This window comes from Bufo gargarizans, chromosome 4 (genome assembly GCF_014858855.1).
Source record: "Bufo gargarizans isolate SCDJY-AF-19 chromosome 4, ASM1485885v1, whole genome shotgun sequence".
Lineage (NCBI taxonomy): Eukaryota > Metazoa > Chordata > Amphibia > Anura > Bufonidae > Bufo > Bufo gargarizans.
In genome coordinates, this window is record NC_058083.1 from 407,494,363 (window position 1) to 407,512,564 (window position 18,202).

Consider the following 18,202-nt stretch of genomic DNA (forward strand, 5'->3'; position numbering starts at 1 on the left):
GTGGGAGGCACATATGCACACTGTTGTAATTCCTACACCGTTCACCTGATTTGTACCCTCAAACTAAAGCTGACAGTCTGCAGTTAAAGCACATCTTGTTAGTTTCATTTTAAATCCATTGTGGTGGGGTATAGAGCCAGAAAATGTTACAATTGTGTCGATGTCCCAATATTTATGGACCTGACTGTATCTGGTATTTTTACCATTTATGTATTATTATCTTCGATTATATATTAGTATGTTACCATTGCACTGGGTGGTGGGTGGTTCTCATTTGTGTTAATTTTTCTCAGACTCCTAATCTCTTCTAGGATTTTAAATGCATGTTACCCTTTTTCTTTAAATTTTTTTCAAGCTTTATACATTGTACCATTTAAAACTTATACTATTTAGACGTACAACATTTGGCAAATCTCCAAGAGGTTCTCCAGTATAAGTAAGAGGTGTTCATATACATGATGGTAATCTAGTACACTCTTAGAGAAAAAAAAAAAAGGCTACTAGATGAAAACGATAATTTTCAGTTTTGGGAAGTTGCCTGGATAAAGAAGAGAGGTATCAACATTTCAAACATATTTGGCCACTTTACCAGTACTCTGTAGTACATAAAAAAATATTTTGCTCATATTAGCCTACAGAACTACGGTATTTTTATTCATAGATTGCATATATCAGTATCCATCTATCAAGCCATATCCCCCCTATTAGAGCTGAAATTCTTCTAAGAGAGCAATGCAGCAAGAAAATTACAAAAACACTGTCCAAAATACAATTCTGTTTGAGTGCTGTGTTATGCACCATACTGAACGCAGGTGTCTGCAAGAGGCTAAGACCGATCAACATGATTACAATGTACACAACGCCATTACACATACAGTATTATGTGTTAATTCATCAACATCCCGCTCCCCCTGCCGAACACCTGTTTGGATGTAGCTACGGCATTGGAAGTCGACACTATTGAAGTTAGTGGGCGCTGTGCTGCGGTGATGAACTCTGCCTACTACATATTTGACTAAGCTGTTAAGCTGTGTAGTTCTGGCACCAGGTGGTCAGCAGTGGTGCGGGGTACTGTATCTGACCCACGCCAATCAGCTAGTGGTGGCCTTTCCTGAATATCCTGAGTATAGGCCTACGCTTCATAAAATCTAGACAACATCTTTAATAAGCCCAAGGTTATAAAACTATTGGTATGACAAATTTAGTTTTTATGTTTATAATTATATTTATGCTTTTTTTTTTTCAGATCCAAAGGGAGAAATCCCAACTTCATGGGAAAATAGAACCAATACTTATGATGAAGAAGCTGCATCTTCTAAACTTCAAGCTTGGTGGAGGGGACTTTTCTGTCGAAAATGTTTGAATGGCAGAAAACCAGGTAGATATTCTACAGATGCTCTTCTTGCTGGACTGTTGAGGGAAGGCACGTGTACTCCATTTGCCGGAATTACACGCCAGATCCAGAAAAACGCAAGTGAACTGAAAGCATTTGAAGACGGATCCGTCTTCAAAATGCGTTCAGTGTTACTATGGCAGCCAGAACGCTATTAAAGTCCTGTTTGCCATGGTAAAGTGTAGTGGGGAGCGGGGGAGCGGTATACTTACCGTCCGTGCGGCTCCCGGGGCGCTCCAGAATGACGTCAGAGCGCCCCATGCGCATGGATGACGTGTCCATGCGATCACGTCATCCATGCGCGTGGGGCGCCCTGACGTCACTCTGGAGCGCCCGGGAGCCGCACGGACAGTAAGTATACTGCTCCCCCGCTCCCCACTACACTTTACCATGGCAAACAGGACTTTAGCGTCCCGGCAGCCATGGTAACCATTCATAAAAAGCTAAACGTCGGATCCGGTAATGCGCCAAAACGACGTGTAGCTTAAGGCCGGATCCGGATTAATGCCTTTCAATGGGCATTAATTCCGGATCCGGCCTTGCGGCAAGTGTTTAGGATTTTTGGCCGGAGCAAAAAGCGCAGCATGCTGCGGTATTTTCTCTGGCCAAAAAACGTTCCGATCCGGAACTGAAGACATCCTGATGCATCCTGAACGGATTTCACTCCATTCAGAATGCATTAGGATAATCCTGATCAGGATTCTTCCGGCATAGAGCCCCGACGAGGGAACTCTATGCTGGAACAGAAGAACGCAAGTGTGAAAGAGCCCTAAGTTGGGCTGTGAGGGCTTAGAAAAACATGACTGCTTTCCTCCATATACAGCACCACATCTGTCCTTGGGTTGTGTCTTGTATTGCAGCTCAACTGTTCTGAATGATTGGCCTGAGCTGCAATACCACACAAAACCTATGGACTGTTGTGGCACTAATTCTGTACAACACAATTATGTGGAGAAAGTATAATACTGGCTGTATTATATAATAAGACATATGTAAAATTACAGCTAGTAAATAAAGTCAATAAAAATAATCTTAGCCATGTATGTATTGGTTTTAGTGGTCAGAAAGTGGTCAGAAAAGGGTTGGGCATTTCCTGGTTATTTTTAACCAGTGTGCATGTAACATTATGTGGGGATTTGCTCTGGTAGACAGGCTTGCGGACGCAGTATAGAGGCAACGACAACGTCTTTAACTTAAACAGTGCGGTGTTTATTCACACATAAGGATAAGCAAAACAAAAAGTCAGTTTCAAGGAAAACAGTCACCTTGAGTCTGGTGTTTGTTCACACCATGCAGCAATGCAGAAGTCCTTGGACATAGCAGATACTTCCTGCTCTCACGCCAACAAGGTAGCAGGCCTTTACCCAGGCCCAAACTCCCAGGTCCCAACACAGAGACTGACAGAGCTTCACTGACAGTGCTGCCTGTGTTTTATAGCCCAAACCAAGACCCGGCCTGGAAGGTGGGGAGAAGCCGGCCCAGATCGGCTTTACAGCCATACTAAATAGCAAAACCATGTCAGCCAGCACTAACTGACACATGAAATTACTGGCTCTTACCTCACCGAGGCCAGGAATCTCGGTGACACATACCTTTCGTCAACGACGGACCCTTGCGCCTTCCTACAATTACTATATGACACTGTTATAGCCTTTGTTCTGCACCGTCTTTTATATTTCATAAGCCATGCCCTCTTGTTGGGCAAGTCTTTTGTACTATCCATAATACTGATGGGGGGGCATCTATATATATGTGTGAATCATATTTCCCCTATGTATAATGCCCCCTGTAGTACTCTGGTCTGTATTATAATGCCCCTCTGTAGTGCCCCCTGTATTATTATGCCCCCTGTAGTTCTCTGGTCTGTATTATAATGCCCCTCTGTAGTGCCCCTAGTGGTGCAGCCTGAGTTGTCGCATCCTGGAACAGGCAGATCTCAGGAGATGTAATGACATGTTCAGGCCTAAAGCCTATGAGGCTAAATGCCCGTGCCCTGGCGTAAACTGCCATCCCTGCAGAGGTAGATGCAGCTTTGAGTACAGATTACTGACCATTCCAAAAAAAAAACACTACATGGTAACTTTTTTCCAAAATTCATCATAAGTAACATGCGTAACGTGCATTTTTGAACAGGTTCTTGAAACCAGCTAGTGAGTAAGCAAATATGCATTATATTGTGTGGGATGATAGACTCTGGCCCCAGTGTTAACTGAAAATTCAATGGTAAACAATCAGTGTGGTTGTCAGAGGCATAGCTAAGACCCATGAGGCCTTCGGGAAGAACTTGAATGCAGCTCCACTCCAGCATGACCACCTTTCACCACCAAATAGAGAAAGCAGCACATGTAGTTGCTTGAAAAAGGTTCACTTCAGACAAAATGTTCCATCACTGGATATGACAGTGGATTAAATTTAAGATTATTTTTGCATTCAACTACTTTTTCATCTGTATTTTTGGATTATGTATGGTGTGGGCCAAGCCGGCTATTAGACCGGCGTTGACTGGATATTTATCTACACATGGCAATACTTTTGTTTGATACCTTGTACCAACAGGCGAGTCCAATGCTTCTTAAATCGTGCCCTGTATTTTCTCTTTCTTTTAGGCCTCTTTTACATGGGCGTGTGTGCCCGGTGGTCATGCTGCGGCCCGCAATGCACGAGCACAGTCCATGGGGCAGCCGCAGCGGATCGCGGATCCATTCACTTGAATGGGACCGTGACCCGGCCGTTCTGCAAAGAAATAGGACATGTTCTATCTTTTTGCGCAATGGAAGTATGGGAAGAAACCCCACGGAAGCACTCTGTAGTGCTCCCGTAGGGTTCCATTCCGCATCTCCGGATTTGTGGACCCATTGAAGTGAATGGGTCCGCATCTGTGATGCGGAATGGCAACCGTGTATTGCGGATCCGCAAATGCGGTCCGCAAAACGGCAATAGGGCGCACACGCCCGTGTGAAAGAGACCTTAATGATCTCTTAGTAACCTCTATTTTATTTCAAACTAAGGGGTAAATTTATCATGAGGGGATTTATCAAAGTCAGATTTGCTTGAGATTGCATTGCCATTATTTTCTGCAAATTTATCAAACATTGCAAGTTGTTTGGTGAATCTTTAAATATGTCTAGAGATGTCACCCCAGTTTTTATGCCACTCCCTTAGTACAACTTTTTAAGTTCTTATATAGGGCCTACACTTTATTAACATAGTTAACCACACCTGCTTTTAAAAATAGGGGAGTGATGTACAATCACAAAAAGTGACACATTTTTGCAAAAGGAAGCACAAAAAAAGTTGACTTTTACAAGCCAAATTTGTGGAATGCATGGCTTGATAAATCCCCCTGTATCTCTAGCTTTCTTTTTTCATTATCTACCATGAGACAAGATGGACCCTAAAACAGCTACTATGCCTCCTACTTTGGTGCCCATGCAGGAAGATCTGTCCATCCTATAACAGTTTAATTATGTCCATCTTCCTCTTTCCACCTAAGCCGCAGAGATAACTGCAGCAGAAAGATCGGTGATATTTTTATAGCTCTACAGTTCTTTGTGATTGAACATGATCACACATGGACAAGGCAAGGCAAGAATCCCAAGACCATGGGTAATAGTCTGAAACCACCAGGGCTGCTGCACAGTTAGAACAGGAAGCAAGTTTAACCCCTTAGTGACCACCCATACTTGTTTTTACGGCGGTCACTAAGGGGCCTTGGGCTGGAGCACCGCCCTTTTATGGCGGCACCTCAGCCCAAGCTAGTGCTACAAAAAAGCGCTGGAGCTCCCTTCCCGCAGATACCAGAGGTAGCTGAGGGCTGGGGGCAGTGATCAGGGACCATGACAAGTGGTCTTTGATCACATGATCACCATGATACAGTGAATCACGGCGGTCACCGAAAATGCTAGCAGCAGAGCTGCCGGCAGTAAACTTTCTCCCTCCTCTCATGTAAGAGAGGAGAGAGAAAGTCTCCAGTGCATGGATCGGTCCCCCAGCTTCCCCATAAGGGCTCATGCACACAAACGTATTTTCTTTCCATGTCTGTTCCGTTTTTTTCTTTTTGCGGACCTTATGCGGAACCAGTCACTTCAATAGGTCCACAAAAAAAACGGAAGTTACTCCATGTGCATTCCGTTTCTGTATGTCCGTATTTCCGTTCAGCAAAAAAATAGAACATGTCCTATTATTGTCCGCATTACGGTACTGTTCTATGAAGGGCCAGCTGTTCTGTTCCGCAAAATACGGAATGCACACAGATGTCATCTGTATTTTTTGCTGATCGTTTTTTTGCAGACAGCAAAATACATACAGTCGTGTGCATGAGCCCTAAGGGAAAGTTGGGTCCCGAACCTCACCCCCCCCCCCCAGTACCTCAGCAAAGATGGCGGCGGCGGTCCATCGCATGCGCACACACTATATGCCGGCCGCTGCCGCCCCTGCACTGGTTCTCTCTCCTCAGGAGGGGAGAGACAGTAATTATTTATGTCCCGATCGGGTCCTGCAGCACCCCGATTGGGGCAATATGGCCCCCAATGTTTTGAATAAAGGGCAGGAGCCCCCCCCCCCTAATAAAAATAACATAAAAAAATTACAAAATGGCACAGACATGCACACTAGTTACTGTGCTGAAGATCGGCCTTCAGCACAGTAACCATCAGGGACAAATAGTAATGGTCCCTGTTCATGTGGTCTCCATGATAAACCTATCATAGAGGTGACATCTATTCTATTTACTAAACACAGCCAGGACATGGGCTGTGGTTCTCTCTTCCCTCAGTGCAGTTGTTATGTGAGGAGAGAGAGAGAGATCAGACTTCTGTCCTGGCTGTGTGATTTACTGTGAAAAAAAGAAAAATCAATTTCTAAACCGTCCATCTGTAACTAGCGGTCAGTGAGCGTCCGTCATTAGGTGTCCGTCATTAGGCGTCTATTGGGGACGGTCAGTTATTTTCATTAGGGACCCTGTGTCCGTCTGTTACTGGCGATCAATGGGTGTCCGTCAGTGGGTGTCTGTCATTAGGCGTCCGTCATGAGGCTTCTATTAAGGACGGTCAGTTATTTTCATTAGGGACCCTGTATACATTTGTTACTGGCGGTCAGTGGGTGTCCGTCATTAGGCATCTGTCATTAGTCCTCTATTAGGGAAGGTCAGTTATTTTCATTAGGGTCTCTGTGTCCATCTGTTACTGGCGTTCAGTGGACATTTGTTAGAGTCCGTCCATAATTGTCGATTAGTGGACGCACCGTTACTGACGCTAGCGAACATTTACTTTTATTTTTTAGGGTGGGATATATATAATATTTTTTTTTTCTTTCGGAGCTTTTTAGTAAAAAAAAATGGCTGAAAGATTATTCAGTGCAGAGCAGGCATATGAATTTATATGCTCTGAAAAATCTGAATCCGACACCGCTACAGAGGCGGAAATATTTTACGATAGCGGGGACTCTAGTTCCGCTTCCATCCCAAGAACCCATAGCCCTATGGTGGTAGAAGTCGCCACCTCATCTCATTCTCCACCCAGCGTTCCCGTCTCTTTTACTATGTGGGTTCCTGATACTTCATCCCCCCCCAAGTACCCCAACTTTTATCTACTCCCCAAATTAATGTGGACATCACCAAATTTACCCCTTTATGACTTTTTTCATTTATTTGTGGATGATAAAGTCCTGGAATTAATTGTGCAGCAGACTAATCTGTACGCCACACAGTTTTCTGTACAAAAGCCCACTTTTATTTATATAAGACGTGGACCCCCACAAGTGTCCCTGAAATTAAAAAACTTTTGCGGCTTACCCTGGACATGGGCATTGTAGAAAAGCCATCTGTCATGCCCTGCTCTGACTATGTGCGGAGGTCGGAGATTAGCAGCACGTGTTTAGTTTTTTGTTTTGTTTTGGAGTCGTGTTAGATCCGCCTCCCTTCAGGTGCACTAGGTGGGGTCATTGGTTTATCTGTGTATCTGAGATCCTGTCCGCCGTGACATTATGTTGTAGAAAAATTAATCAGTTGTAATCAGTTTGCATGAAAGTTTGTGTAAGGAAAAAGGAAAATCCATCTTCTCTCAGCTGCAGTAAGAGACAGACCCAGGTGCTACCATCTTGATTGAATTCTTGCTGAGCATCTCCCTCCCCTCCTTGCCCAGTCTCCGTCCTTTATTGACTAACAAAAGGTGTAAAAGGGGCTGGCTCAAGACAAGGATACAGGAAGTGATGACATAGGAAGACAAGACACCATCATTTAGAATAACATAGCCAGCTAACAAACACATGTATACAATAATCTAACATTACCACTGGAGCAAACTTTATCCAGCCTTGCTCAGTGATCAATGCCAGATAAAGTTACTATGATCCACATGCATGTTTATTTACAGTACAGCGTCATTATCTCCAGCGGCTGATCAGGCGCTCTAGAGACAACAAACACACGTTTCTTTACAGGACATACACGGGAAGATATCCACTCCAATGGTTTACCCTGACACTGAGAGACATGATGACAATACACAATATATTAAATACTCATCCTAATAAAATTTCCACAACAGTCCCTCCTCTTTGTCATATGCTCCCCAGTGTCCCTTGACGAATCTCGATCTTCTTCTTTGAAAAAAAACTGTCTTGTCTACAAAAGTCCTGAATCCATAAAACAAAACAGATGATGGAAAACAGAACATCAATCTTGACACGTAGCTTCTCCTCTTCGGGAGGTGACCTAGGAGGTGGCGTTTTGCGTTGGTCACCGGCTGGTTTGGGATCCTCTGCATCTGGTCCATGGTTTGGTCTTCAGGGCGTCTTGTCTGTTCGGGCTTCGGTATATCAGTCGATTAGACATCAGGAACATCCCACTCCGGCGTATAGAAGGAATGGAAACAAAAAAACATAAGTACGTGTCCTATTTCCTTTCGCCCGGATCCAATGGAAAACCAGTGAGCCCCAAAACCTCCCAAAGCTTTAAAAAGGATTCTGACTCTCACTAGTCATAGCTCCGCCCCTTCCCAGCTCCTGTCAGTATGGGCCTGACCCCTGTCAATGGTGTCTGCTAGCCTGGCATAACCATATACCTTCCTCACAACTGGAGGATCCCACATCTACGGGTCGCCTAGCAGCCCGGACACCCATACAGGATTAACAAGCGAGGAGCAGGAGCCAGAGCTAATATTAATATCGTCTATCAACAAATGCCTCCTTGTAACAAATAAACAAAAGTGATACTCTGCATTCTTTGACTTAGTTGAGCAGCTTCTTGCAGTGACCAGTGTGGATCCAGTTGTCTCGTCCCTCGAACTTCAGAGGGGTTGGCGTCATCAGCAGCACCTGGAATGGCCCAAGATATCTCGGCTCTAGTCCCGTCCTCGGATGTTTCTTTAGCACTACCCAATCACCTGGTTGACTAGAATGAACACTGGTTATTGAGTCTGGGTCCGGGAGCAACTCCCGAACCCGGTAGTGGACATCGGGTGATAACCCGTGGGGCTGCCTGGAGGCATACCTGATGGAATAAAAGGGTTACAGCGGAACATTCAGGCCATGGATCGGCCGTGATTTTTACTTTCTTTGCAAAAATCTGACCCAAGTACCAGCAAAGAAAAGGCAGTTGTGATTGATTGACATTTGAGAGGTTAGAAAGTTTGAAGATCGTTGTTTTCTGCACCACTTTCCCCCCTTCTCATCGTCCTTAAAACCAGGACGAAGAGAAGCTGGATTAAACATGGTGCATCGTCTCAAGGTTAGATGGAGAGTTGACGGAGGGATGAGAGAGAGAGAGAAAGAGAAAAGCGCTTCTCTTGGACTCTGCAGTCTTAGCGGGATAGGAGTATATGACAGTGTTAGTTCGCACTGTCTGGGACTTTTGAATGCCCTGTTGCTGGAGATCGATTGATTCGTGCAGCCACAGTTCTGCTTTCTGGAGGGAACCATGGCCTTTTTGCAGTGACTGATCAAAAACCCATCACTCAGCAGCAACCCTTGAATTCAGACAGTAGTTCCCACACAATATCATGAGACCCCCAGTACTCCTAACCAAATCTACAGAGAAAAGAGAGGGAGCGAGAGAAAAATGAGAAAAGCACCAAATATGAAAAAAAGGAAAAAATTCATAATAGACTAAAAATAAAAATGGGTTGGTAAATAAGGAAAAACTGAAAGAAACTTCAATAAAAACCTAAAAAATAAAAATGGATTAGTAAAAGAAGAAAAATGTAAATATCTAAATGTAAATTAATCAAAGAAATACCCAAACAAAAATAGACAAAAATAACTGAAAAATAAAAAAGGAAAAAAAACTTGATTACATACATTGAACTTCAGTAAAAAGTAAATTTTACCTTAAAACCCAAAACGCATACTAAAACCTTAGGAACACATACAATTGTATAGGACTGAATTAACAAATCAATGTCCTGGAGGGTTCCCCTGAAGCCGTACAGGAGAAATTCCTACCCACCCAGTAATTGAAATGTTAATTTGCCCAGCCCCAAACAGCTTCAGATTCATTTGACCAGAGAAGCAGGATTTAACATCACAAGGTCCCAATCTGGTTTCTTTCACATTTTAACCGTTCATATTGTGATTTAAAATCCGCTTCATTGATCCATGACCTTGGCTGTCCCTGGGTTCTCTGCCTTTGCAAAGAAGCATATCTGGGACCATTACCCCACCTTGCTGAATAAACCACTTCACTTCTAGGTGTGTTTCTGGGGTACTTAACATGCCTGTGTCTAATGCCATTAGCAACGTCACAATATCGTGCAATGTGGCCCTATTCCCTGCATGCGAAACAAAGAATAGCTCGCCTCCGTGCACAATAACTTGCACATGGCGATTTGACTTGGCGCACAACATTAACCATCCCAGCATGACTAGATCCCATACTGCTATCTGTATTGAGTCCACTTACCACGGACTCATCTGAGGAATCTTCTGGCCTTGTGTTAACACTTCCAACTCCAGGGTCAGACACATTGTCCATCTCCATCCCTGATTCAGATCCACCATGCGACCCACAGTCCTCAGACTAAGGGTCCATTCACATGTCCGTTGTTTCTTTCCTGATCTGTTCCGTTTTTTGCGGAACAGATCAGGACCAGTTCTGGACCCATTCATTTTCAATGGGTCCTGAATAAAATCGGACAACACAATGTGTGCTGTCCGTTTCCGTTGTTCCGTTCCGCATGTCCGATTAAATATAAAACTTGTCCTATTCTTTTCCGCAAAAATCGGATCCTGGTACAATACAAAGTCAATGGTTCCGCAAAAAACGGATGACATTCGTATGTCATTACGTATGTCATCCGTTTTATGCGGAATCCGTTCCTGGAAATTAAATCCTGCCCACAGAAATCACTTATTCACTTTTTTATATTTTTTTTGATTTCAAAGAAATCCAAACAACTTTATTTGCTTTGTGAAATTTATACATGTTTCCGTTTTTTGCGGATCCGCAAAAAACGGATGACATACGGAAACATTTTCAGGAACAATGGATCCGCAAAAAACGGACCGAAATTCGGGATATCGAAAAATACTGACTTGTGAATGTAGCCTTATCCATGCTTTCAGCCCATACATTGCCTCTAATCCCAGACACATTACTCTCCAACGGTTGTTTCATCAGGCTTTCAGATAAACTTTCATTTTCCTTGCGCAGCTCAGTATTACACCTCACAGCACATTCATAATTAGCGCTAGCTTCAGCTGCCTGCTGGACAAAAGTTCTCAATTTAACAATTTCCACTTTTAAATCTTCCACTTCTCCTTCCAAACTCAGCTTCAGCTTACAAAGACTCCTGATATTTATCCGCTATCCACCCAGCAGCAAAAATCAGAGCATACTTGCCTTTCCTTTTGCGCCATTTTTTTGTACCGATCAGGTTTGCTACACAATTCTGGGCCTGCAGCCATGGATCAGTAGATCCCTGCATAGCCTGAAGAATGGCTGCCGTGTCCTTCAACTTTGCTACTTCTTTAAAAATACTTTCCATTGCACAAAAAACAAACACCACAATGGTTGTTACAAAAAAAACAACGCACTAGTACCAATTTCTAGGAGTTGTCCCAATACTTTTGGCACAGAACCTTTCTACACTATAGTAGCCGTATTAATTATGCCAAACAAGTCTACAATTCAGTGTAACAGCCACAGATATACAAACATTAATCAGAATCATCAACTATAGGACGATTTCACCACTAAACTGCCACTAATGTTCACACAATGATTCCTGTATCAGACTGGTCACTGCGCTATACCATAACCGAACACTCAACTGATATCCAGCACAAAATGTATCAAAACAAAATCAAACTGTACATCAGGGGCGTTGCTAGGGTCTCAAAAGATCCGGGGCACAAGCCCCAATAAATACGCCCCCCCCCCCCGCACTATGCTGTACTTGCTATACAGCGGCACTTACCTGTCACATCCAGGGCCTCCAGGTGACGTCTCCTCTCTGTCATCGTCTTCTCGGTCTGGACAACTTCTCTCAGCCGCCTCGTCTCTGCAGAGTGTGACACACAGACATCTTAGCTTCCTCACTTTCTATCATTATCCCCCAACTGGAGTCCCCACAGTGTTATCCTGCTGCTTTCTATGCCAAAACCTCAACCCCCCCCCCCCCCCCCCCCCCTCATACCACCAAATACTATCCTAAAGAAACATTACTGCCCCCCATAGTAATAGTGCTCCTCATAGTCCCACCAATAGTAATTCCCTTCTAGAATGCCCTTATTAGTAACACTGCCCCAACCGTGATAATGCTCCTCAACAATGCCCTCCCATATTAATAATACCCTCACAGAGTCCCTAGTAGAAATAAGGCCCCCTATTGTTCCCCCAGTGGCAATAAAGCTCCCTACAGACCCCACAGTAGTAATAAGGCCCCCATAGTGCGCTTAGTAGAAATAAGGCAGATCTACAAGACCCTCCTATAGAGCCCCCAGTAGTAATAAGAACGCCTATAATGTCCCCTGGATTTGCAGTGCCCCCTGCAGTTATAATCCTCCCTCCACCATACAGTCCCATGTATATAACATCACCTCCTCCCCAGCCGCCTCCAACGCACAATCCCATGTAAACATCACCCCCTAAGGCTACTTTCACACTTGCGTTCATGTACTTGTACAGGACGGATCCGCACCGATAATACAAACGAATGCATCCGTTCAGGACCAATTTGTTTGTATTAGATTTTAATTTCTAAGTCCCAATACGGATCCGTCCTGACTTACATTGAAAGTCAATGGGGGACGGATCCGTTTACAATTGCACCATTTTGTGTCAATGCAAAGGGATCCGTCCCCATTGACTTACATTGTCAGGACGGATGCGTTTGGCTCCGCAAGGCCATGCGGACACAAAAAACGCTGCTTGCAGCATTTTGAGGTCCGCCTCCAAAATGGAACGGGGGACCGCACGGAGCCGAACGAATGCATTCTGAATGGATCCGCATCCATTCAGAATGCATTGGGGTTAAACTGATGCATTTGGGGCTGCTTGTGAGAGATCTGAAACGGATCTCACAAGCGGATCACCAAACGCAAGTGTGAACGGACCCTAAACATTAAGTCCCATGTACATAAACATCATTCCCCCCCACCATCCACTTTCAACATACAGTCCCATGTAAATAACTACAACTCCCAGTTTTTTTCTACCTCTCCCTTCACTTACCTCGCCTGTACAGACATCACTATTAGGCTCCTTCTCCTCTTGACTCCGGTCCAATCCTGAACTGGGAAGAGGCGAAAGACCTTTGGTGACATCACAGGCCATGTGATCAGCAAAACAGGCTGTGATAGGATGACCTGGATGGTGACATCATCCAGGTCATCCTATCACAGCCTGTTTTGCTGATCACATGACCTGTGATGTCACCAAAGGTCCTTCGCCTGTTCCCAGTATAAGATTCAATTGTATTTGCCGTTCTGTGTACGGCAATACAGTTGCATCTAGCAGGCAGGCAGGACATTCGGGGCATGGGACAAAACATCCGGGGCCCAGGCCCCGAATGTTTTAACCTAGCGACGCCCCTGCTGTACATAGAAAGGTTACAAAAAGACAAGATAACTATTTGACAAAACTAACATTTCAGGCAAAATACATCAAATCGCTTTCCATAGCAAACTAACTAAGATGGCCGACAAACTTAAAGATGGCCGACAAGCATGGTAAAGATGGCCGACAAGCACATGGTCATACACACACTAAAACCAATTGCTGCCTCTATAAACCTCTTTAAAATCGCCTCTTACAAAATCACAGTAACATAAAAGTTAAGAAGTTACAAAAAAACACAATTCCCTGTACTGCTCATCATACAATCTCTGTACAATCAACACAACGGAAAAACACTTTCCTTATCCTTACACCCCTTGATGCAGCAGACAACAACCACATAGATTGTTTATATAGATTTTTTTTTCTCGCCCATTTTCCTTGGGGGACACAGACCTTGGGTATAGCTCAGCTCCCTAGGAGGCGTGACACTAAGTAAAACTGTTAAGCCCCTCCTCCATCAGCTATACCCTCAGCCTGGAGATGGAGGCTACCAGTTTTAGCTTAGTGTCCAAGGAGGCAAGACACTCCCTGCTACTGCAGGGCTGTTTTCTCCTTGTTATTTTTACTTTTTCTTCTAATTTTGTTATTTTATTTTTTCCTAGGGATACCAGAGACGCATTAGACCTCTCTGCTCTCCCGGGGTTGAGCTGCGCCAGTGCCAACTTATCTGCACTGCTGCCTCCCCCACAGAAGCAATAGGAGGATCTGGGCAGCAATGGCTCCCCTACATCCCGCCAGCTAGGGGGTCGCCCGCACGCCAAGCCCCTCTTCCAGCTTCCTGCCACTGCGGTGCCAGTGGCTGAAGGGGCGACCCTGCTGGAAAGGACTGAGGGTGAAGACGTCGGACGGTGAGATGGCTATTCCAGCCCATACCCCGTCCCTATCTGCAGCATCTACCCCTCTGGGTAAGGGGGGCACCCGTGGTCGCTCATTCTGAGCGCTCATCTGCAGGACAATGCAGCACAGCAGCATCCTCAGCACCCCCACGCCGCTATCTTTCTCCCCCCCCCTCCCCCTCATTCGGGGCTGACTCCATTTTTCTCTTCTCTCTCTCCCCCTTCCCGCCGAGAACGGGGGGCGGGGCTTAGCGGTCCCGGCAGGGGGCGGGGCTTACGCGCGCGTCATTTTGGGGGCGGAGCTACGTTCTCCTTCACAGGAGACATTTCAAGCGCTGGAGGGGGCAGAGCTTGTTCCCCGTGCTTTCTGCTGAGGTTTCCCGCGCTTCCTCACTCCTGACAGGAAGCTGGGACACGGTGGGGGACTCTAACCTCCTGTGTACATCGCTCGGCTTCTGTGGGCGCTCTCTGCTGCTCTCTGCTGCTCACTGCTGTTCACTGCTGTTCACTGCTTCTCTGCTGCTGCTGATCTGGGCCATCTCCTGACGTTCTTCTGAGGCACTGGTAGGACAGTTAACCCTCTCCTAACCCTCCTGGTCATAGCTGCTATAACCCTTTGTGGTCTCTATATTAGAGTACAACCACACTTCAGCATGTCAGATCCCACAGGTGCCCCCAAACCCTGGTACCATGCCTGTACCGCCTGTAAGGAACTTTTTCCGCGTGGGCAATCTGAGCCGCATTGCCTTGCATGTCAGGCCCCGGTGCAGGGCCCGCTTCCCGCTGCGCCCCCCGGTGCCTCTGAACCCCCTGACTGGGCTAGGTCTCTGTCTCAGGCGGTGGAAAGCCTTACACACGTAGTGGGCCGTCTCGTGGATAGACCGCCTCTCCCGCAGGCTGCCACAATCCCTGTCGCACCCGCTGGGACTACCGTTTCTGCCGCCCCCACTGGTTCCCTGCCTCCCAGCGAATCTTCCAGGGCCCGGCATACTCAGAAACGTTCAAGGGTTGAGCGCACATCTTCTCCAGATGCTTCGCTCTCTCCGCCATGCGTGCGAGCTCAGTCAAGTCTATCCTCTCAAAGGGATACGCTTTCTGAGGGAGAACTGGCGGATTCGGACGTGGACATGGACTCAGAGCTTCCGTCCAAATTGGCGTCCGCGGTGGGGCATCTTGTCACTAGCATCTGTGATACCTTTCAGCTACACGATGACCCCCCCAGCTCTGAACAGGCCGGCGTGTCCTTTCTCCGCCCCAAACAGGCCTCCAAGGTTTTTCCCATACACGCTGATTTTTCTTCTGTGGTATCCAAGGCTTGGACTCGGCCTAACGTCCGCTTTATTACACCCAGAAAGCTGGACATTTGTTATCCCTTTCCAGCGGATTCTGTGACCACGTGGACATCCCCGCCTAAGGTTGATCCTCCCGTGGCTCGCCTGTCCAAAAGCACTACTATTCCTGTACAGGACGGATCTTCCCTCCAGTCTGTTGAGGACCGTCGTACGGAATCCCTCTCCAAGGCCATATTTACTGCCTCTGGTTCGGCCCTTAGACCGGTCTTTGCCTCCGCCTGGGTTGGCAAAGCGGTCTCTGAATGGGGTTTGCAACTGGAACGGGAGTTAGGGTCGGACGTCCCTGTTCAGGACCTCCGTTCCTTAGCCCAACTAATTGTTCAGGCCGGAAAATTCGTCTGTGAGGCCTCCCTTGATGCGGGTGCCCTCATTGCCCGTTCCTCTGCCCTGGCAGTTTCTGTCAGGAGGGAACTCTGGCTGAAGGTTTGGGCGGCGGACGCCGCTTCCAAACGCTCTTTGGCCGGCCTACCATTCACGGGTTCCCGCCTGTTCGGAACCCGTCTGGACGAACTTATATCAGAGGCCACGGGTGGGAAGAGTACTCACCTCCCCCAGTCCAGGCCAATGGGCGCCCCCCGTGGTCGCGCTGGTTCGTCCCGTTTTCGGTCCTTTCGCCACCCCACCGGGTCTAGACCCGCGGCCAGTTCTTCTTCCTCTGGCCCAGCCCAGGATAGACGCAAGAAGCCGTTTTTTCGGACGTAACCTACCTGGCGCAAGTCCCAGCCTGCACGGGCTCCCACAGGCCAGCAGCCCTCTGCCTGAAGGTGCGCCCCCACCCACCCGGGTGGGGGGCCGCCTTCTCCTATTCAGGAACGTATGGCGGGCCCACATCTCAGACGCATGGGCGCTCGAGATTGTATCTTGCGGATACAAAATCGAATTTGCGTCCATTCCGCCAGACCGTTTCTTCCGATCCCGTCCTCCGCGAGATCCCGTACGAGTGGCCGCCTTCTTCGCGGCCATTCACTCTCTAATGGACAAGGGTGTCGTCGCCCCCGTGCCTCCGACGGAAAGGTTCAGGGGGTTCTACTCGAACCTCTTTGTGGTTCCCAAGAAGGAAGGCTCAGTGCGTCCGATCTTGGACCTAAAACGCCTGAACCGTTTTCTCCGACTGCAGAGATTCCGGATGGAGTCTCTCAGGTCCGCAGTGGCCTCCCTGGAAAGAGGGGATTTCATGGCCTCAATCGACATTCAGGATGCATACCTCCACGTTCCGGTTGCTCCATGTCATCACCGCTTCCTGCGCTTCGCGGTGGGGGACGATCACTTCCAATTCGTCGCCCTTCCCTTTGGTCTGGCGACGGCTCCTCGAGTGTTCACCAAGGTCCTGGCCCCTGTCTTGGCCCTTCTACGTTCAAGAAGTGTTTTTCTTCTCCCATACTTGGACGACATCCTGGTCAAGGCACCCTCCTTCTCTCAGACATCCCGCAGTGTGGAACTCACTCTGGAGACCCTGACGCGGTTCGGTTGGATTATCAACCACCCCAAATCTTCCCTTACCCCCTCCAGACGGCTGATCTTCCTGGGGATGCTCCTAGATACAGAGTTGGCGGAGGTCCGCCTTCCGTCGGACAAGCGTCTGGCCCTTCGCGGGTCGGTTCGCAGTCTCCTCCGCCATCACCGCCCTTCCCTCAGATCCAGCATGCGGTTGTTGGGAAAGATGGTTGCCTGTTTCGAAGCGGTGCCGTTCGCACAATTCCGATCCCGCACCTTTCAGAGGGCAATTCTGTCGGCCTGGGACAAATCACCGAGGAGTCTGGACAGGACCTTTCTTCTGCCTCCCCTGGCTCGGGCTTCCCTCGGCTGGTGGTTGCATATCCCTCTAAGGGGGAAGTCCTTCCTTCCACTGAACTGGCTGGTGATTACCACAGATGCCAGCTTACGGGGGTGGGGGGGGTTTTCCCTCCCCGGTCCGTCCAGGGCGTTTGGTCTCTATCGGAGTCCAGACTTCCAATCAATATTCTGGAACTGAGGGCGATTCTTCTGTCCCTCAGACACTGGACCCATCTGCTGAGGGGCCACCCTGTTCGGATCCAATCGGACAATGCCACGGCTGTGGCATACATAAACCATCAGGGAGGCACTCGCAGCGATGCAAGAGGTGACCCTCATTCTCCTCTGGGCGGAGACGCACGTGCCGGCCTTCTCTGCGATTTACATCCCGGGGGTGGACAACTGGGCGGCGGATTTCCTCAGCCGGTCCACCATCGACCCGGGAGAATGGTCCCTGCACCCAGAGGTGTTCGAAGCCCTTTGTCTTCGCTGGGGTCGCCCCGACGTGGACCTCATGGCCTCCAAATTCAACCACAAGGTCCCCCTATACCTGGCCAGGGCACGGGACCCGAAGGCATACGGCGCCGACGCGCTCGTCCTTCCGTGGCGCGAATTCTCCCTTCTGTACGTCTTTCCTCCTTTTCCCCTCCTGCCACGGGTTCTTCGGAGGATCGCGGCAGAGGGCGTCCCCGCGATTCTAATCGCCCCGGATTGGCCCCGCCGGTCTTGGTACGCCGACCTAATGTTGCTGTTGGCAGACGCACCGTGGCCACTGCCCTCCAGGGAAGACCTT

General features: G+C 47.6%; 1 protein-coding gene across 4 annotated transcripts in view; it reads left to right on the forward strand.

Moving 5' to 3' along the window:
- ADGB (androglobin) overlaps window positions 1–18,202 on the forward strand; it is a 281,668-nt gene that overhangs the window by 177,250 nt on the left and 86,216 nt on the right. For all 4 annotated transcript variants that reach the window (XM_044290689.1, XM_044290690.1, XM_044290691.1 and 1 more), the window contains exon 22: window positions 1,247–1,378. In XM_044290689.1, coding sequence (XP_044146624.1) covers window positions 1,247–1,378 — 132 coding nt within the window. The remainder of the gene's footprint in view (window positions 1–1,246; window positions 1,379–18,202) is intronic.